We start from the raw sequence: 21,878 nt of genomic DNA, 5'->3' as shown, positions 1-21,878 counted from the left end.
AAACCCTATAATTTAAATAGTAAATTGCATGCGTATAGTTTGAATACCGTGTACATTCGTGCTAGGACAGCACTCTTCTTTAAGGCGAAAGTCTCAAGTACACCTCGTGGGTCGGAAAATGCGTTGTCCGGCGTTAACTAAAAATTGGAGGACACTTAAGCTTCGCCTTCAAGAGTGGGACGCGACAGCGTTCCCGTCGACCCGCCAAGGGGTATAAGACAATGCGCTATGGCACAGCGATCACTTACGATGCGCCCCGCATCGGGCCCACCTATCACGCGGTGAGCGTCGAGCAACGGAGCGTTCGCCGCGGCAACGAAAGGTGCGCCTGAGCGAAAGAAACGAACCAAAGAACTCGGTGTCTCGGAGGGGAAACGGTCTACGCCAGCCAAACGTCGTGATCGGCACGCGCAGAGAGATAGATAGTAATCTAAACCGGAAGCACGGCGAAGCGTCGTCAGGGGAGAGGGAGTCCCGCGACGCGCCTGGCAGCGGTCCCAATGCGCGCGCGGCGCGCCTCCTGTCGGGGCAGCGCCGTACATTGAGAGGAGGGGGTCTTCTGTGTTTGCCGCAAGATGGCTCTGCGTGTGCGGAAAGCGCAGAAGAAATTCAGCGGAAACGCACTTCGCAACTCGTGTAATTGTGACTTCTGTACGTTACATGTTCATAATTACCGATATACACCGCAGTATAACTTTCCACGGCTCGTTTCGAAGGCAACACCGCATTCACTAGAGGCGCGTTTGCACCGCTTGGAAGCATCGAACTCGTGGCTGAGTGGTAGCGTCTCCGTCTCACACTCCGGAGACCCGGGTTCGATTCCCACCAGGCCAATCTTGGAAGTTGCTTTTTATTTATGAAGCGCCTGCCGTGATTTATCGCTCACGGTCAACGCCGCCGACGCCGACGCCGACGACACCGGCTTTTCTGCGACACGAGCTCCTTAACGCTATCGCGTTAAAATTTACAGGGTTCTTACAGGGGGCGGTTCATGCCGTTCCCAAGGCGTATAGCTTTAATTCGTAACTCACTTACTTGTTGCACGCATATACATATCACGCAAATGCAGCCCATATGTAGTCCTATAACCACAGTCAGGGTCGTCATCGCACCCGCTCAGGCTCGTCAGCAGACGCTTGTGCTTATTAGCCCCGAGAATTAGGAGTGGCGCCCTCTCGCGAGTGACGTCACGGCCAGGACGCCGCTCGCTCCGGCTCGCTCGGCTGCCGCGCGCGCTCGTTCCATTCGTGTATGCTTGGGGCATGGGTGGCTCGAGCCGTACGTATTGAAGAATACGTCGGCTTCTTTCAGCTGCCATACCTTAACCACAGTTTCTTCTTCAAAAGCGCGTGAGTGGAGAAACTTTGCGGCTTGGATATCGCAAGCTAAGTAGCGTTAAAGGGGTCTACTAGGTTTTGCAATGCATATATGCGCCGTGTCTATCGGTAAATTTTGACTAAAAAAAGAATATCTGCAAATTCAACGCGCGAAGTTGTGTATGATGCTTCGCTAAACATTTAACATTCCCTTAGTATTTAGCTATGAGAGGCATTGCATTTTACGTGGAAGAAAAATTTGGTAATTGGCGTCAACATGTTATCTGATTTTAGAAAGACACTGCCCAGCGAAGCTCTCATCATGATTCCTATTACTCTGGTGTGTTGTTCTATTCAAATATGGCCATTCATTAATGCGCAAAAAAAATAGTTAGGCGCGCATTTCTTATGAAAAAGTTTGCTGCTACTTTCATCCCCCTCTGAAACAGGCCTCCAAAAAAAAACGAATTGCTCATGGCTGCTAACACGACGGCGCGTCGTGTAGAGTATTTACATAGTTAATTCACAAACACCATAGTAGCAATCACCTGAAAGAAAAGTTTCGTTGTTAAGATCGAGAGCCACTCAATTGAAAGTGATGAAATGTTTCATAGTGGCCCTCAGTAGCCTTTATCGACAATATGGCACACCCCTGATCACGTAACGGTAGCAATCGACTGTCCGTATGGCGAGGCACGCTATGTTCGCGAAACCCATCAGTTCACTACAACTTCGAATTAAAACCATAAAGCATGTTTTTTACAGCGCCAACTGGAATGGCTAAAGTATTCTCGAGCTACTACACCGCAGCTTAGATTTCCTGTATACAAAAGGAAAATTCAAGCACCTTCTGTCTCACCATGTCTCGATCCAGCGTTATTCAATTATACAAACGGATAACTATTCGCTTCGTCGGTACATAAAAGAGAACCTTGCAGGCAAATTAAGTTTGCTCCAATCCAATCGCAAACATTCATAAAGAAAGCACCACAAGCCTTGCGTATACTTTCACTTGATTTCTGACCCTCCACCGGGGGAATTTCGATATCTTCAATATGTCCCATACTACTAATCATTGACGCTTCGACTTCTTTCTGGCTGCAGCGATGCGGTCCAGCAGGCATACTTCACTAAAAAAATTGGGCCGAGCAGCCTGTGTCAGTTCGCCAAACAGATTCGTCATGTATATTCCTCAAGCAGCAAGCACCAGTAAATTTGTCAAGTGAGTTTGATTTGATTTAATAATTTCCATTTACACACACACTTGTACAGAGGAGTGGTAAGTGGAGGTGGATGAGGGAAAAAGTCGCACAGACGCGGCTTGAGGTAACCTCACCCCCTTAGGTACAATATGGCTGCATGGGGTAACACATCAAGCGCCATATAAATTACATTTATATAGTGGCCATAAAACATTGCAGTTATACAATATATGAAAGAACAGTGAAATATTTCCACAATAACAATACAAAACACACTGCGGCATTGAAATAAATAAATGATATACACTAGGTAACATAGACAAAAAAAGAGGAACATAACATACATTATTAATCATTAACAAACGCGCTCTAAAGAGGTGAGTTGAACGTGTAGCACGGAAAAGGGAACATATATTGGTACATTCCTATTTGTACTCTGTAAATAGCTGTAAGCCTTCATTAACTTTACTTCAAGTTTCCGCCGTTTAAAAAAAATGAACACGTGAAGAACCGCCCAATGTTGACAAGCAGTTAAAGAAGCAAGTGAGGCGTGTAGAATCTAAGCTCCAGTATTAGTTAAGTCCCCGTGCTACTGCCGAGCGTTTCTGTGAGGAAATGCGAAAATTCGATATTATACCATGAACTACTCGTCGTGAGCAAACCTGTTTTAGCGGAATAAAATCAACGTAACTGCTGTAGAAGTCATATATAGCCAGCTTTGTGACATACTTGTTGCACCGCGGCAGGTATGGTATCATAACTGGATTCCTATAGGCTATGCTCTTGCGATTGTCTATCCGCATATGAAAAACCCGCAATGGGCTGGTCTGCGTAGCTTCGGCTGGCACTGTAGCGTTGCCTTCGAGAGCTGCATTGTTGTCTAAGAAATTAGCTCTTTGAATAAATGTTCGCAAAGGAAGACGTCGTAAAAATATATTTGAGACGACCACCATAAGTATACAAGCAGAGAGAACGAGGGCGAACAAACGAAAACACCGCAGAAAGCGCCCGGACAACGCCCGAACTGTAGCAGACGACAGGCGCGAGTCCGTGCCCTGACGTCACGCGAGCGGCGCTCGCAGTGCCGCTCGTGTTCGTTCTCGGGGCTAATAGTCGTCCCCCATGCCATTCGCGGTGTTCGATATGTGTTTACATATGTATCCGACTTCCCCACAATGTCCAAACTTCGAGGACACCAAACGCCGAGCGCTCAGAATCAAATAGCAAACACGCTTTCTTTTTTCTTCTTTCTTTTCTTTACGAATTTGGGGTTGTCAAGTTGGGGGTGCTGTTGTTGCGCAATAGCGCGGCCTTTACTTGAGTGAATACGGTAGTCGTTCTTTTATATAAAAAATTTAAATGGCCATTAAAGGTCCGTAGATGTTCTCCTGGAAGTTCTGCAGAATGCATGCATATCGACTCGGCCTATCACCTTAGATATTTTGTTGTTCTTCCTGACTGGTGCCTAGAGTCTTTCTGCAAACAGTTACCTCTGAACTCCATGGACTAGAATAACTTTGCACGCGACTTTTGTTCAGGAAGAGCACATACCGGGTGTTTTTTTCGTAGACCATGCATAATTTTTTCAAAGTCGGCTGTGGCACGGAGCATGATTTTTTGTTCGTTGAGCTGGATTACTCAAAAAGGGGACACATTACTTGAACGAGAAATCAAAGTTCTCAGTCGACCTATTAACAAAAAGATACTAATTAGCTCCTAGGTTAATTGCATTAAGGCACATATAGCAATTTACGAGTTCCGGCCGCTGAATCCGCCCCCTCCCCCTATGCTGACAGAAACGAAACACGTTTTCCCTCAAAATGAATAATAATAATAATAATAATAATAATAATAATAATAATAATAATAATAATAATAATAATAATAATAATAATAATAATAATAATAATAATAATGTTTATGCCACACAATATACAAAACAACACAAGCAGGCCGGTCTAAGCCTTAGTTGGCTTGTAGGACCGTGCCAATGAATATGATAGACAAGGCAAAAGATGTACAAAAATTGATGAGAGATGAATAAAAAAAAGAAAAAAAATGAAAGGCAAAAAATTAAAATAACAAGATAACATTTGGTTATCTACATATAACAAAAATTGAAGAGGTAAATATTGCGATGCAAAAAAAAACAATGTACAAGAGGGTAATTTTACTCTAGCTGCTTTAAGATGTGTTTGAGCGTTCTTTTTGATGTTTGAATAATAATAATAATAATAATAATAATAATAATAATAATAATAATAATAATAATAATAATAATATAATATCCCCAATACAAACCTCTGCAAACACGCTCTGCCATTTTGGGGAACTATGGTGCACTTCGTAGACGATAAAGCCGCGCAAGGTTTTGTTGGTGTCTCCCGGGAACAGCTGGCCGGCTACAAGGCGCGCGCAGTCCCTGAGCATCGTTCCGGCCGGCTTAGTGCCGGTGATGGAGGCGGACCCGTCCAGGTAGAACTGCGATGGCGGAGCACCACGGCGAGGCGTGCAGAACCCCGCAGGGGCGTCTGCGCAAGCAGGCGTTTGGTGTGTTGCGACACCACGTACCCGAGCACACGAGGGTTGGACCCTCCCGCGTGTAGCCGTGCGCGGCTTAGCCGTGTCCGGGGAAAAGGGGATCCTGGGGGTTGAGCCAATGCCGGGTGTTTGGACCGTTACGGCCCCTCGGCGGCGGCAACACACCCCTTTGGCCTCGGCTTCACGTAGACGGCACCCCCGGACTGACCCACCCGGGGGAAATCGGCAGTCGCCTTTTCCTGTCCTCCTCTCCAATCTTCGTCTTTCTCTCTCGCCTTTTTCATCTTTCCTGTCTTCTCATCACTTCTCCTCACTTCCTAGTTTCCCGGCGGCAAGGGTTAACCTTGTGTAGCTAGCCAGCCTTGGCTATGCTGTATTTGGTTATAGCAGCGATGTACGGCTGGCGTTGGCAGGGTTTCTCTAGCAGCAACTTCTGTCACGTCCCCCTGTTGGGCTCCATGGTGGGTGGTCGGCATCGCGGCCGAAAACCCAACATTACTTATGGAACATGCTTTTCCTCAACTACCTGATCGCCCTCACAAACGAGGGCGCACCGAAGAAGTTTTTCAGTTTTTCGGACGCCAAGTCCACAATGTTCCCCGTTTTCATGTGATCCACGCAGAAAAACCAGCTAAGCAAGTGCGAACAATCTCCCCGTTCCTTGTATCTAAGTCTCTTACCGAAGTTTTTGGCCCAGGATATAAGGTGTCAAGGATGGCTAGCGGTGACCTCCTCTTGGAGCTCCGCGACCTAAAACAATTTGAGCAACTGCCTAAACTTGTATCATTTGGGGAGACCCAAGTAGTAGTAACCCCGCACCGCACGATGAATACCTCCCGTGGCGTTGTCTCCGATGATGATTTGCTAGAGCTCACTGAGGCTGAACTGTTGGATGGCTTCAGTGAACAAAATGTCATAAACGTCAAAAGAATCAAGATGAGGCGAGACGGTAAAGAAATTGCGACCAAACACATAATACTCACCTTCAATTCAAGTGTCCTGCCCGAGTCAATTGAGGCCGGGTATATCAAGCTTCGTGTAAGACCGTACGTGCCAAATCCCTTGAGATGTTTCAAATGCCAGCGTTTCGGCCACAGCTCGCAGAGCTGCCGAGGCCGCCAGACATGTGCGAAATGTAGTGCCCTTGAACACGCCACTGAAGCATGTAATAACTCTCTCCACTGTGTGAACTGTGACGGGGATCACGCCGCGTACTCGCGGTCGTGCCCCTCCTGGAAGAAGGAAAAAGAAATAGTAACTATAAAAGTAAAAGAAAATATAACGTTCAAAGAGGCACGCAGGCGGGTAGCATACCTGCCAAAGAAAAGCTTTGCCGAAGTGGCGCGTCAGGGGGCAGCGTCACAACGGCCTCCGGCGACTGTCCGACCCACACGCAGTGAGTCGGCAGTTACGCCATCTGCCCCCACGGTGGTTGCAGCTAGCGCTGCTCCGCCAACCGAGGAAAAGGGGCCATCGACCCCGAAGGTGGGCGCAGCCGAGGCTGCCTCAACCTCCCAGGTCCCTTCCAGTGCTGGCAATGGCCGGTGCAGCCAAATCCCCCAGGGAACCCCATCGACCTCCGGGCTGGTGGGCGCAGGGGTCTTGCCCTCCAAGGCGGGCCCTTCCCTGGTAACTTCTCGCTCGCAAGAGCACGTGTCCGGCGCCTCACAAGAGGCAATGGACACTACACCTACCCCCAAGGCGCCCCAGGCGCCTAAGGAGCGGCGAGGTTCCCTCGAACGCTTCAAAAAGAGCAAAACCCCGGTTACAGGGCCTCGAAAGGGCTCTGTAATCTAAGACATCCCTTCCGTTTCCGTAAACACAGCACCAATTAAATTTAAAATATGGATACACAAATCATTCAATGGAATGTCAGAGGTCTACTTAGGAATCTTGATGATGTTCAAGAACTTATCCATAAACACAATCCAAAAGTGCTGTGTTTACAGGAAACACACTTAAAATCCAAACACACAAACTTTCTCCGTACCTATGTTACGTTTCGCAAAGATCGCGATGATGCCGTCGCATCATCGGGTGGTGTGGCGATTCTCACTCATAAAAGTATAGCATGTCAATCTTTACAGCTACGTACGCCCCTTGAGGCAGTGGCGGTGCGAGCTGTTCTGCTAAACAAACTCATCACTATTTGCTCGCTTTATATACCCCCACATTACAAATTAACTAAACATGAATTTCAGTCCTTTATAGATGAATTGCCAGAACCTTATCTGGTTCTTGGCGACTTCAATGCACACAACTACCTGTGGGGCGACCCTCGTATAGATGCGCGAGGACGTCTTGTTGAACAGTTCCTTTTCTCTTCTGGTGCTTGTCTACTGAATAAGAAGGAAGCGACATACTATTCTCTTGCAAACAGAACATTTTCTTCAATAGATCTTAGCCTAGTCTCCCCGTCACTATTGTCTGAACTCGAATGGCAAGTTAACAACAATCCTTACGGAAGCGACCACTTCCCAATACTGCTTAGAACACCCGAAGAAAAGGAATATCCACCACAGGCTCCTAGGTGGAAAATTGACACTGCCGATTGGGAAAAATTTCGAACTCTATCTTGTATTTCGTGGGATGACATGTCCTCGCTAGAAATTGACGCTGCAGTCGAATGTTTTACAGCCTTCATAATAGATGCCGCATCTAAATGTACATCACAAGTAAATGGTCTATCCTGCAAACGGCGTGTCCCGTGGTGGAACGACGATTGTAGGATCGCACGTAAAAATCAGAACAAAGCGTGGGGGTTGCTACGCGCCTCCCCCACTGCGGAGAATCTTATTAACTTTAAAAAAGTAAAATCACAAGGCAGGCGAACCCGCCGGCAGGCCAGAAGAGAAAGCTGGCAAAAGTTTTTATCGGGCATCAACTCTTATACTGAGGAATCGAAGGTCTGGAACAGGGTTAACAGGATAAGAGGACGACAAACTTATTCACTCCCCCTGGTAAACCCACAAGGCGATACCCTGCTTGAACAAGCAGACTCACTTGGGGAGCACTTTGAGAGTGTATCAAGCTCCAACCATTATTCGCAATCATTCCTGAAATATAAAGAAATAGAAGAATGCAAGCCACTCATCAATAAATGCCGACAGAATGAACCCTATAATTGCCCATTTAGTGCTGCCGAGTTGAAAGCGGCCTTGAGCGCATGCAAGAGTTCCGCACCAGGATCTGATAGAATCTTATATGAAATGCTCAAAAACTTACACAATGACACGCAACTTACACTACTTACACTTTTCAACACCATCTGGGATGCAGGGTACCTTCCAACCGCGTGGAAGGAAGCCATTGTAGTCCCTATTTTGAAACAAGGCAAAGACCCTTCCTCGGTGGCAAGTTACCGCCCGATAGCCCTCACAAGCTGCATTTGTAAGGTGTTCGAAAAGGTGATAAATCGGCGACTCATTCATTTCCTTGAACAGAGCAAAATGCTTGATCCTTATCAGTGCGGCTTCCGAGAAGGGCGCTCCACAACCGATCATCTCGTGCGTGTTGAAGGGAATATCCGGGACGCATTTATACATAAACAGTTCTTCCTATCGATATTTCTCGATATGGAAAAGGCGTATGACACAACGTGGCGTTACGGAATCTTAAAAGACCTGTCAGAAATGGGCATCCACGGTAATATGTTTAATATAATCAAAAGCTATCTGTCAAATCGTACCTTCCGGGTAAAAGTCGGCAATGCACTCTCACGTCCTTTTACGCAAGAAACGGGTGTACCCCAAGGAGGCGTGCTCAGCTGCACCCTCTTTATCGTGAAGATGAACACGCTTCGTGCTTCACTACCACCCGCCATCTTTTACTCTGTCTACGTAGACGACATTCAAATAGCTTTCAAATCTTGTAACCTCGCAGTCTGCGAGAGACAGGTACAGCATGGCCTGAACAAAGTGTCAACGTGGGCAGACAGGAATGGATTTAGGATCAATCCTAACAAAAGCTCTTGTGTTCTTTTTACAAGAAAGAGAGGACTTATCCCAGATCCTTGCATAGAACTGCGTGGACAACAGATACCTGTAAACAAAGAACACAAATTTCTGGGTGTCATACCTGACTACAGACTCACTTTCGTCCCCCACATTAAATATCTTAAACAAAAATGTCTCAAAACAATGAACATAATGAAACTTGTATCCCAGACTACGTGGGGTAGTGACAGGAAGTGTCTAATGAATATCTATAAGAGCCTCATTCGATCACGACTAGACTATGGTGCCGTGATCTATCATTCTGCAGCCCCGAGCGCGCTAAAGATGCTAGATCCGGTCCACCATCTAGGAATCCGACTGGCCACAGGCGCTTTCAGAACGAGTCCCATACAAAGTTTATATGTAGAATCAAATGAGTGGTCACTTCATCTGCAGAGAACATACATTAGCCAAACATATTTTCTGAAAGTCCACTCAAATCCACAACATCCCTGTTTTAATACCATCAATGACATGACATATGCTACACTCTTTCGCAATCGTCCCTCCGTTAGACAGCCTTTCTCGCTGCGTGTGAGGGAGCTTAGTGATCAAATGCATGTCCCACTCCTCGAGCTCCCCCTAATGCATCCAGCCAAGCTACTACCTCCTTGGGAGTGGCAGCTCATACAATGCGATATATCTTTCATGCAAGTTACAAAACACGCTTCAGACATTGAAATCCAAATGCATTTCCGGGAACTCCAGCACAAACACTCCTGCACGGAGTTCTACACAGACGCATCGAAGTCACATGACGGGGTGTCCTATGCAGCCGTCGGGCCATCCTTCTCGGAATCCGACGTACTGCATCCGGAAACTAGTATCTTCACGGCAGAGGCCTACGCAATATTGTCGACCGTGAAGCATATAAGGAAATCAAAACTCAAAAAATCAGTTATATATACGGACTCCCTAAGTGTTGTGAAGGCTTTGATATCGTTCTGCAAGCACAAAAATCCTGTTATAATTGAACTCTATTCCGTCCTATGTAAAGCATATGTATCTAACCAGCATGTGACTATATGCTGGGTGCCAGGTCATAGGACCATCGAAGGTAATGTTCTGGCGGACCAGATGGCCACGTCAGTTGTACGGCCTTCTGCTAATCCCACTGCTCCAGTTCCTGTCACAGATCTGAAGCCCTTCTTACGGAGGAAACTACGGAACCACTGGCAACGCCTATGGGACGCGGAAACAAATAATAAGCTCCACGTGATAAAACCAAAGTTAGGATTCTGGCCCTCTGTAACAAAATCACGCCGAACAGATGTCCTATTCTGTCGTCTGAGAATAGGACACACATTTGGCACGCATAACTATTTACTCACTGAAAATGATCCTCCAACCTGCGGTAGATGCGGGGAGAGGCTGACCGTCCTCCACGTCCTCCTGGAGTGTCGGGAAGCCGAATATGAAAGAAAGAAACATTTTCCCTTAGCCTACCGGCAGCGCATCCCCCTTCATCCTGTTATGTTACTCGGCCAAGAACCTTTATTTGACACCAACGCAGTCCTGAGTTTTCTGAAAGATGTTGTCTTGCATGTTTTTAGCCCTACATGTTCATAGCGGGTCCTCTCTTCAGAGGACGCCGCTGTGATAGCTCCTTGGTATAGCACATGCCTCTAGACCCTTGTTTTCAAGGGCTCTGGCGAGGCAGCAGTGCTCCAAGTAATGTTACCATCTTATACATTTTATATTTTGCATCATTCTTGTACGATGGATTTTAATGTTCATAGTATTCATTAGTCATCGCCATAATTTTATAGTACGTAGATTTTACGCACTTTACAGCGAATATTTTTAGGCCACTCTACAGCCAAGTCACAGCTTCATAATACGCCGTCAACATTACCACTTGTCATGGCGCTCTTTGGCCAAACCTGGCCCTTGCGCCACAAAAACCACACATCATCAGGCGTGCAGAAACATATGATAGAATGAATAGCGTTTTTTTTATGCGAAGCATACTAACCGCACAACCACGCTCTTCCTTGCTGCGCCGCGCGCGGCCGCGTAGCTACCATATGACGTCATAATAGCTGCAAAGCGGACGCTCAAGCTTCGCCTTCAAGAGTGGAACGCGACAGCGTTCCCGTCGGCCCGCCAAGGGGTGTAAGACAATGGGCTACGGCGCAGCGACTACGCGCCCCGCATCGGACGCGGTGAGCGTCGAGCAACGCAGCGTTCGGCGCGACAACGAAATGTGCGCCTGAGCAAGCGACGCACGCCTGAGCCGACGCCGACGACACCGACTTTTCTGCGACGCGAGCTCCTTAACGCTGTCGCGTTAAAATAAAGGCTAGTAGGCTTCGCATCCTGGGCTTAACCTTAGCTAAGCCACAGCCATTTTTTACACCGCGCTGCCGAGACGTGCAGTGCGCCCCGAACCCGACCCTCATATTCTACAAAGAAAAAAACTGGCTGTGGCTTAGCTAAGGTTAAGCCCAGGATGCGAAGCATACTAGCCTTTATTTTAACGCGACAGCGTTAAGGAGCTCGCGTCGCAGAAAAGTCGGTGTCGTCGGCGTCGGCTCAGGCGTGCGGCGCTTGCTCAGGCGCACATTTCGTTGTCGCGCCGAACGCTGCGTTGCTCGACGCTCACCGCGTCCGATGCGGGGCGCGTAGTCGCTGCGCCGTAGCAAAGCCACCTAGAAACAGTCTCTGTAGCACGCCGCAACCTTCGCTTCTCATTCCAAGGAGCAGCTCTGTCTCCAGGAGGCATCTCACCTCGTGAGTGTCTAGCAGAGGCGAGCGCAACTGCTTATATACCGCCGCGACGCCGCGAGCGACGGCGCGAGTTGGAGCCCCGTTTCTCCTCTGTCGTGAAGTCACGGTGTCACGTGGTATTGAAGGCGACACAGCCGCGCCTGAGGAGCTGGGTTGAGCTCTAGTAATATGCTTCGCATAAAAGAAGAATGCCGATTAACTTTCATGCGAAGTTCGACCCACTTCCAATAGAATTTCTCGACGTCCTGTTCTGGTGGCTCTTGTTCGCAGATGGTCAAGAGAAATCGTCTGCTAACTGTTATTTTGTCTGCAGAAGGCTTTCTTAGGGACGTCGTTGGACGTCGTAGATACTACATTTCTTTTTCTGAAAAACACGTCTAAATGGCGCGTGCCTAGAAACTGAAGCTACTTTTACTGCGATAGCAATTATGTGGATACCGCATGCGCATTTCTGCCGTCGCCGTCGCCGTGATGTTCCACACAAATCGCAAGGCCGCTAACGCCGTCGTCGCGCGAAAGGCAGTGGTGGGATGGGATAGGAGGGAGAGGGAGAGGGGGTGGCGTTGTGCTCCGGCAGGCAACGGCGCATTTCGCGACCGGGAGCAAGGACAACTGGGGTGCGATCTTGTACGCGTTCCAAAATAGAACGGAGGCGGTCCGTTCCTCCGAGCCGCACACGCTTGGTCAGTTTGAACGGTGTCGAACGCCATGACGTCAATTGTGAAGTGATATCTGCTGTCGATCATTCCGTGTTGTCTGCTATCGGACGAACGCAACGGAACGGACCGCCAATTTCGCGACGGAAAGAACGGACCGCCTCCGTTCGAGTTTGGAACGCGTACAAGATCACACCCCTGACGATCGCGGCTGAATCTCGCGCGTCACATATGGAGGAAAGCGGGGAGGCAACGCGGGAAGGAGGGGGGAGGGGGGGGGGGAGTTGGCTTCGACTCCGACGCCAACTGCTGCCGCGCGCGCGCTGTCTTGACCGGGACCCGCAGACGTACGGCTCATACCTTCGTGCGCGATGTGTTCTCGCTGCTCTTGCGTTGGAGCGATAGACCGCACGAAGGTGACTTCGCTCGCCGCTGCTGCCGCGATTCCTCACGCCAGCGCTTCGACAGTGAGTGTCCGCTCGCTCATCGAGTGTGATGTGTTCAAGTTTGCTTACGCGCGCTGACGCCATGCTTGTTAATTCAGTTAGCAGGCGAATGTTTCCAAGTTTACGCGGCCGATAAATGTACTATCCTTACTTTCGCATAGCTGTCTATTATTTTGCTATCACAGTCGATGCTTCGCGTTTCGAATGAAACTCCGACCTTTTTTTTTTGTAATGATAGTTCTAAATAATTTTTTTAAGAAAAAAATTGGAGGACGCTTAAGCTTCGCTTTTAAGAACTGCGTCAGCGCCCCGTCGATCTCTCTGAGCAGAAAGGAAATGGCCTATCTGGAAAATGCTGGGTTTGCGCGTGCGACGATTTTCACTCGTGTGAGCCGGTATAAGTGCCATGCTTTTCTGAAATGAAATTCAGTTGATAGTTAGCGCATGTCCTGTCCTCTTTCCTGTCCCTGTCAATCCACCGCTATTACTTGAAACGATGCAACGAACCAACTAGCCCAAAAATCTGCACTCCTGAATTCTCACCATTCTCACCTGCGGGGTACAAGGCGTACCTCAGCTGTGATACGTTCTTAGTACGATGCGTCAAGACACGAACCACACAGGAAAAAACAACACGGACAGTAAAGAACGTCACTCGCAACTCACTTTGTTTCGCGTCTTGGCTATAGGGGTGGGCGAATTATTCAATTTTTCGAATGCGAATCGAATATTTCGCACTGACTATTAGCATTCGTACTCGAAGAGGAAGTGTACGGTATTGTCGAATATCACAAAATTACCGGTGTATTTCGGAAGAACCCACTGTTAAAACCTTTCCGCTGTTCTCCATGTGGATGACAAAGTGTCGCTAATTACCAGAGATGAAACAACCACAAATGTTTTTGGAACAACGCAGAAACAAAAATGTTTATTGGAAGCCTTGGTTTAGGTTTTGCGGCGGAAGCTTACATGAACAACTTGTAATTTTTGCTTGTATTATGTCACTGATTTTTTTTTTTGCAATCTAATTACGCGCAGTTTTATTTTTATGCTATAACCACTGATACTTTCCTTGCAAGGGCCCTTTCACAGGTGTCTACTGCGAGCAAGTCCTTAGATAGAGTTTTTTTCCCGCCAACTTCAAATCTTTTTTTTTTCAGTTACCAGTTATTTGTCGTTTTTGGAGAGCTAATCATACAGCAGCCATTCATTTTTGGAAAGCTTGTTTTCAACCAGGCTCTAAAAGCGTTTGAGATGATATTTGTGCAGTGACCAATTAGGAGTCCTGTGTTTAAAAGTGATCCTTTGTACCCAATACAGTTAGGAGTCTTCTTTATTTTTCTCTTTCTTTTTGCACTAGTAAGTACAAACGTGGTACCTAACTACATCGGAATACATATTACTGTTGCGAATGCATGCTTCTGACTATTCGACATGCGATTCTATGTTCGATGCTTATACTATCGGTGTTCGATGCGTACTCGAAGAACCCGACGTTCGCCCCACCTCTATAGTCGTATCGTAACACATCGTATCTGGCACGAACCAACTAACCCAGCCACAAGTGGAAAAGCGGTACGCACCTCGATCTTGTCATCGGCCTTCCACTCGAGCTGGATGACGTAAGGCTTGCCCGTGTCAAGCTTGGTTTTATTCAGGCGCAGGTCCTGACGGTGGTGGTTGTAGGGGTGCTGAAGTTGCTTGGTGCCCGCGTACAGCTTGCCGTCGACGGGATCGCGGCTGACGTAGAAGTAACTGTTGCTGTCCTCGAGTGTCTCGTAGCAAATCTCCATGAAGCTGCTGCAAGGAGCACGTAGCCGGGGAGTCCTTTGAGCAATTCACATAGCCTCCGAAATCGTCTAAAGTCTTAAGAGCGCAAAATATGCGAAATGTTAACATATCTTCACATATGTTAGCATGTACGCAATGTTAACATTTAACATGTGCGCGAGGCAAGTTCTGCTTCGCTTAGCCATGGAGTGAATTGTCCGTTGCTTCTCGTGTAGAGAACATAAGCAATAAAAAAAAAGAAAACGAGGGATCTGCTTGCAGTGTCAGCAAACATTTGCGCAACATGGTTCGCCAGCCTATAAGGTGCACCATGTGCAGGTTTGGCCTGGCGGTGCGTCGACGGATCGTAACTGATTACTGTCCGCTCTCTTCGTATCACCGCCTATGTGACTGCTGTGTGAACTAATTTAAGAAAAAAGGCTGTTTCTCTGTAAACTGGTGTTAACTAACCTGTTGCGCGAATCTGAATTAATTTTGCTTGTTGTTCTATAGTTTAAATACCTTGCATTTTAACTGGCCCAAACTGTATTCCCTTCGGAACTACCCATTTCTCTCAGACGCCCATACGAGATGCAATTGTTTCACTAAAACTTCTGGGCGCGTTAGTGCATACCTGACATAAAAGCTGTAACAGCGCCAATACATGCATCCACAAAGTAACAAGGACGAGGCACAATCGCTTTGTGTCGAGATGCAATTGCTACCACGTTAGCGCATTTTCAGAATGAGCGCCCACTAATCTGCTTTAATTAAGTGCGTCCAGGCTGCAAACGAGCAAAGAAGGCGTACCGAAATATGCCACCGCTAGTTACAGCTCACTCTGGCGCCTACGCCTTGTACTTAATGCAGAACGATTTACTGACGTCACTCGGGAGGCCCTGAAACTCCCAAACGTGTCGACTTTCGCCGATGTACAGTCAACCTCAACTCCTTGCGGACCACGGGATCTCGCAGAAAGTTGAATTTCCGAGTAGCCTGCGTCGTATTTCTAGTAGCCTGCATCACTACGTCGTTTGCATATACTGGCAGCGGCTGGAAATGCGAACATCAGGCTCGGTTGTGGGGCGGCTGGGATATTGAGCTTTGTCATATTACTTGGTCCGTGAAGTTTTGTGGGAGACTGTACCATACACGGAGGCCCCACGTTGTAAGCCGCGTGTATCCGGTGTAACAGCTTCGTTTAAAGATAAATTGAGTGCTGTGGAGACGGTTGCATCACAAACTGCATTATACCACGCCGGTTATAACATGAAACTACACGTTGCAACATGCCTACGCACTGGACGTTACCACGATGGCGCTAACAAACTCAACGCAATACTATCTGAAGTTCGTACAAGCAACAGGTTACTGTTCTCCCCACAAAACCAATCCTCGCCCGGAAAAAAAAAAGAGAACTGTCTGGAGCAAAATGTCTGACTCGTAGAAAAAAGCACGGGAGCGCATCTGGTGGTGAAGCTTACTTAGGCATAACTTCAACGACGATTGTGAGCTTTGAATTTTTCGCAAATTTCCTGCTGAGCTCGACTCTGAAATCCTTCGTGGCCGCACTGAATGGTTGCTGCAACATAAAGACAGAAAAAAACGTAAGCGCAAACACATTGCGACGTTGGTATGTAAATGATGCTAATCTTCTTTGAGACTATAAAGAAAGTTGAAACATATGCTTTTGTCTCTCTGTTTATGTGCACTTAATGCACGCATGTTTAACATGGCTGAAACGCTTAAATTCACAAGCTGCAGAGCGCCTTGACAGGGACGCAGTGATGTTTTTGCACTTGATGCGGTGCAACGTCTTCTGCTCTTTTTGTTGCACTAGTTTCATCATTCATGGATGCGACAAGTGCGTGGAGGTAGAAGAGACAGGAGTACGCTGAAGTGGGAAGCGTATCTGTGCAAGTCCACCGCCTCTCTCCCCATTACGAACACATGATCTGTAGCTTTACCAATTGTTGACCTGGCTAAGAAGTCTTTCCCATCTTCGGTGAGAGACAGATTACTTTGAGACCTTACGTTTCAACCATAAAGTAGGAAACCCAGCAACATGTGGGCTTGCGAATGTTGCAACCACCGCATACGATTGGGGGCATTCAGAGGGTCGAGGCAGCGTGCATTTGATGATGTATGTGTAGGCCTCCATTCATATGCTATACCGGAATACACGCTCCAAGTCAGGCGGATGCCGTACTGTTGGACACTAAGGAAACGATGTCATGAGCACGAAGGTGGTGTATGATGCTGGTGGTGGGAAGAACTGTGACGAGAGGTGTCATGATGACAGTGTTGCAGTGAACCATACCCATACCGGTTGTGACCAATACCAGTTGTGGGAGATTATTATTATTATTATTATTATTATTATTATTATTATTATTATTATTATTATTATTATTATTATTATTATTATTATTATTATTTCGTAGACATTCCGACCTAACTTCCAAGGATCAAAGTGGTATGTAATTTGGACATCTTTTACCGAAACGCTCGTGGACTTCGCTCCAAAGCACGTGAATTTTCCTGCAGTGTCATTTCGTCTTCTTTTGTTATTTCCAAAACTTGTCTCTGCAGTGAAATTTCCTCTTCCGACTTTTTTGCACCACACTACAAAGTCTTCCACAGTGACCGGTAGTTCAGTGGATCTAAACAAAAAAAGTGGTGGAGCCATGACTGCTGTCGACAGTTCACTGAGGTGTGTTCGCCACAAAGGTTAGACAGGGTACAGAAGTCGATTAGGCTAGAAATTAGCCTAACGCGCAGTGAAAAAAGAATTGATCTTTCTCTGTACCGCCGAATATTTCCCCTGTTTTGTTTGATGAGGTCATCTCTTCTAATGAAAGTACCCATATCTCCCCCTAGCAAGCACAAAGCAATCCTTCTTGGTGATTTTAATAAATCTGAAATTCATTGGAACACGCTTAGATATTCCCATTACAATTATTACACAGAGAACAAATGCAGCCTGTTGTTGGAGTTTCTGTCCTTCTGTCCCCTTCAGCAGCATTACTTGATCACCAATTCCTGTTCACTTTATCGTATGCTTATCGTAATTCCACTTTATCGCGAATGCAAGGTTTTGGCCAGAACATGGATTCTTTTTCACAATGGTGTCGTATTCTAAAACCGAATCCTTTGATTTGCGCTTTGTGTTTACCCCATGACAATGATAGTTTTGTTTCTCTTTTTACCTTGAATACTCGCACCTAGAAAAAAGAAAGGTGATCAGCTGACTACGGATCTGAAAGATGTACTGGTGAAGTATGATGTGTTAGTGTTAACGCAGATGTGGTTTGCACGTAATCCTTAAGTACTTGAGACTTGAAAAATATAGAAACACTGCTCAGTTCCTAAGTCACCAACGTGGAGGCAGTGCGTCTGTATACTTAGCGAGGGAAATTGTTGGTGATGTTATGCCTGATTCTGGTATTCCAAATGTTGATGTTGAAGCGTTGTGTATCAACGTGCACGTTGCTGTCCAAGTGATTTACCGACCACCACGTCCATGTCTCTACATACAAGGATGTCAACATCATATTATATTAATAGTAAATACACCCCCTAATTACTCGATGTTTGATTCGATTCGCTTTGCTTTTTACTCTAGGCAATTCACGCTTGATATCGTCTCCAAAACTTACTATTTCGCAGCCCCCTCCCTGCTAATTAGTTGCCCGACTGTTTGAATAATCCATTGATCGATCTCTCGCACTACTCTACCTGGCGCAGGGACTCACTTACGCTGAAGTACATGTGCATGCCAAATTCTTTGCGCGCCGCTGCTATGGCTTTCTGCCCACCGGAACTGAGGTTCCTAGGCGCTGCCGGGAGTAGAGACATCTTTCGTGGAAATGGCGGGGGTGGTGCACCACAACTTGGAACTCGACGGCGTCGATGGCTTCTTGCGGCTGCCTGCGATTTGCTAGAGAGAGAGAGAGAGAAACAAAAGAAACTGTGCGGCGAAAAAAAAAAACGCAGATCCGACGCAAGGTTTAGAATCTACGTGAGTCGAAGTTTTCGTGGTGCAGTTATAATGAAATCCCCCTCCCCGCCCCCACCCAAAAAGCAAAAAAAAGATTGCCCGTTATATTCCTGCCTCATCAGGTTCAAAGGGAACTGGCACACGTGGGTGGGCTCTACGCGGTGCGAAAACTCCAACATTCGCTCGCATTTTCTTAATTTCTCGTTATCTATTTTAACCACCGTCAACAGGCGGTGATCATCCTAAAGAGCCAGTTGGCCCAATATATGTAATGGCCGCTTCTTGACTATTCTTCCGTTGCGGGTACGGGCCATACCGTGGTAGTCGTCGTCCATAACCAACACGTGGACTATAGCTTCTTGGCCGATTTGTGTGTGTGCCCCAGTATATGGCCCCATATTATGTATGTGCCCCAGTATATGGCCCCATATTATGTATGCGCCCCAGTATATGGCCCCATATTATGTATGCGCCCCGGTATATGGCCCCATATTATGTATGCGCCCCAGTATATTGCCCCATATTATGTACGCGCCCCAGTGTATGGCCCCATATTATGTGTGCGGCCCAGTATATGACCCCATATTATGTATGCGCCCCAGTATATGACCCCATATTATGTATGCGCCCCAGTATATGGCCCCATATTATGTATGCGCCCCAGTATATGGCCCCATATTATGTATGCGCCCCAGTATGTGTGTCTTAGAATGGAAATCGTCAGCTAGGTGGGCGTTGGCACGATATGCCCTGCGCGCGCCTCGGAAGATCCTCTGCTGCGAGCATGGGCCTTAATTACGGAAATCATCGTCATGATCAACACGCGGCAACCATCCGAGATAGTTGGCGTTGGTACGATTAGAAGCATACGCACGCGCGACGACGATTGCGGGCCTACGTCGTATTTGGTTGTCGAGAATGGCCGATCGGTCGCATGCCGATTTGGACGCGAGGCCATTAAGGTGTTACTTTCGTGAATCTGCAGGCAGAGTGGTTTCAAGTGTATAAAATGCAAGAAACGGCACCACACTGGCTTTCTGGCTAGGTTAGAAGAGCTGGTGTACATGCCAAAGCTTTGATTGTTTCTCTCCTCACTCCTGGCCGGTCTGGTATATTTGTATAATGTATCTGTGTGAATTGAGTAAAGGCAATAAAAAAATGAAGTTAAACGTGCGAACGAAAAAAAAAAGTGGCTTACGCCAGACTGGACGTCCTTATTGGACGCTTGCGCGTGCTTGCCCGATTTTTGAATGTGTTGGCAACCTTAAATTTTTGTACTGCATTGTTTTCTGAAAATTCTGTTCCAATGGGATAAAGCGAAAAAATACATTCTGGCGTTATGGTTAGAGCATCGAGCAACTCCGCTGAGGGGCCGAGGTTTGAATCCCGCCGCCGGACATGTTTCTTTCATTATGAGGGAGGAACTTACTTGACGAGAACCCGACCAACCACCAGGAACAACACAGGAACGGGCGCTTAAAAGGTGCGCTCTTAAAAAAAAAATATCATGGCGTCATTGACATCCGTGAACTTTAGTAAAGCGTTCCGACCTCTTGCGCGTCTGATACGTGTCCTTACAAATGTTTAGATGCGCGTTGTTACAACACAGACCGATCTTGGGGGCTGTGCAATCAAAGGCGTGCTTGGGCAGATCCTGATGATTCTATCGCATTACAGTGGCTCAGGCGTATCATGTGGCCCTGTAGTTTATTTACTCGTTTTACCGGAAATTGGCGTCGCTTTCTCGCCGTATGGACGTTCCTCGGGATCTCTCACACAGCTGAGGCGCGGTGGAGGTATCAACGAAGAGCACCTGTGACGTTAGCCTGGAAGAGTCCCGAGAGAAAGCGCTTGCTTACAGTGGTGCCAGCTTACACTTTAAAGGTGCTCTCGCAGATACGGTGCTTCCCTACAGGACAATTGGCAGCGTCTCGATTTGTGGGTGCAATTGATTGCGTAGCTTCAAGTGGTGCAGACGGGTTAAGCCTCAAGCGCTACTTTTCCTATTATGCACAGATGTGCGCTGGAGCGCGTATCACGGCGTATATTTAAAATTTAGCGTACTTTCACTGTAGGAATAAGATAAGTACGCGATGCATCACACGTTTTTTTTTTAAGGATTCTCTGCACCTCCCAGAAAGGCAATGTCGTGTAAAGTTACTCATTACTGTTAGTTGCCTAATTTCAAGTCAGAGACGAATAGCTGCCGGTCTTTCAAACTCATTCTTCCCAACATGCATTTGGTCTTATTGACGTAGAATGAGCCGTCACCGTTTTTTAAACCTTCGTGCATGATCGCTGGGACACCCTGTACGTGCGGAAGGTAGAAACGCCTGCCTCTGGATGAACGACGGCCATAGGTCATTGCGAACGAGCAACGTCTCCTACAAGATACGATGCATTTTTTACCGCTAGGCTACGTCATCTGGCGCTGCTGTCGGTATCGAAAGTTTTAGAGCCCGGTATTCAGTGCGTACACGGTCAAGTTAAAAACCTATCTGCTACTTACTCTTCAAGTTCACGGAGCGAATAGGCTCTCTCGTCGAGTGGGTCGCAGTAGCTCGGTGGAGCAACGCGCAAGGTAAGCAGCAACTGTCGGCTGTGATGGGGCTTCACGAATTGCCGCTTCTTACATACATTGAGCGAAGATACAATTGAGAATAAGTCGTTCCTACATGACGGTCATAAAGAATGCATTCGCTGGCGCCGAACTCGTCAGTGCTGATCTAACGGGGCGCCTTTCAGGCTGCACTGCCGGCTGGCTACAGCATACTTCGTGCCTCAAACAAAGGCCGTCTCGACCAACTGCCGTAATATGCTGGATTGAAGTCGATTACTGGACAGCATTTTCTCGGGGACTGGAAATAAACTCATATTAAACACATACTGAAGAGGAAGATCTACCGGAATAACGGTGCTAGCATATGCATTCTATCGGCGCTAACATATGGAGCAGGAACTTGGATGTTAACTAAGATACATTAGAAGTAACGGGCAAGAAGTATTGAAATGAAATTGTCAGGCGTAACGTTAAGAAACAGTGGTTTGGATCGGATAGCAAACGGGGATAGCCAATAGTCTGGTTGACATTTGGAGAAAGAAGTGCAGTCGGGTATGTCTTGTAATGCGTAGGGTGGATAGCCGGTGGCCTATTAAGGTTACATAAACGGTGCCAAGTGAAGGTAGGCGCAGTCGACGACTGGATGGCGTGACGAATTTAGA

At 47.1% G+C, this 21,878-nt stretch overlaps 1 protein-coding gene across 1 annotated transcript in view; it reads right to left on the bottom strand.

Annotated features, from left to right (window-relative positions):
* Positions 1-21,275, bottom strand: part of LOC139047399 (uncharacterized) — a 28,765-nt gene extending 7,490 nt beyond the window's left edge. Inside the window, exons 1-7 of the mRNA XM_070521225.1 lie at positions 21,166-21,275; positions 20,381-20,482; positions 18,416-18,596; positions 16,141-16,238; positions 14,470-14,686; positions 10,386-10,446; positions 8,063-8,115 (exon numbers count right to left, since the gene is read on the bottom strand). Of these exons, the coding sequence (XP_070377326.1) occupies positions 8,063-8,115; positions 10,386-10,446; positions 14,470-14,686; positions 16,141-16,238; positions 18,416-18,514 (528 nt within the window). The 5' untranslated portion in view covers positions 18,515-18,596; positions 20,381-20,482; positions 21,166-21,275. The remainder of the gene's footprint in view (positions 1-8,062; positions 8,116-10,385; positions 10,447-14,469; positions 14,687-16,140; positions 16,239-18,415; positions 18,597-20,380; positions 20,483-21,165) is intronic.
* Positions 21,276-21,878: the final 603 nt, after the last annotated feature.

Source organism: Dermacentor albipictus, chromosome 7 (genome assembly GCF_038994185.2).
Source record: "Dermacentor albipictus isolate Rhodes 1998 colony chromosome 7, USDA_Dalb.pri_finalv2, whole genome shotgun sequence".
In the NCBI taxonomy this organism is placed as follows: domain Eukaryota; kingdom Metazoa; phylum Arthropoda; class Arachnida; order Ixodida; family Ixodidae; genus Dermacentor; species Dermacentor albipictus.
The sequence above is the reverse complement of the archived record's forward strand: the minus strand, read 5'-3'. Positions and strand labels throughout refer to the sequence as shown.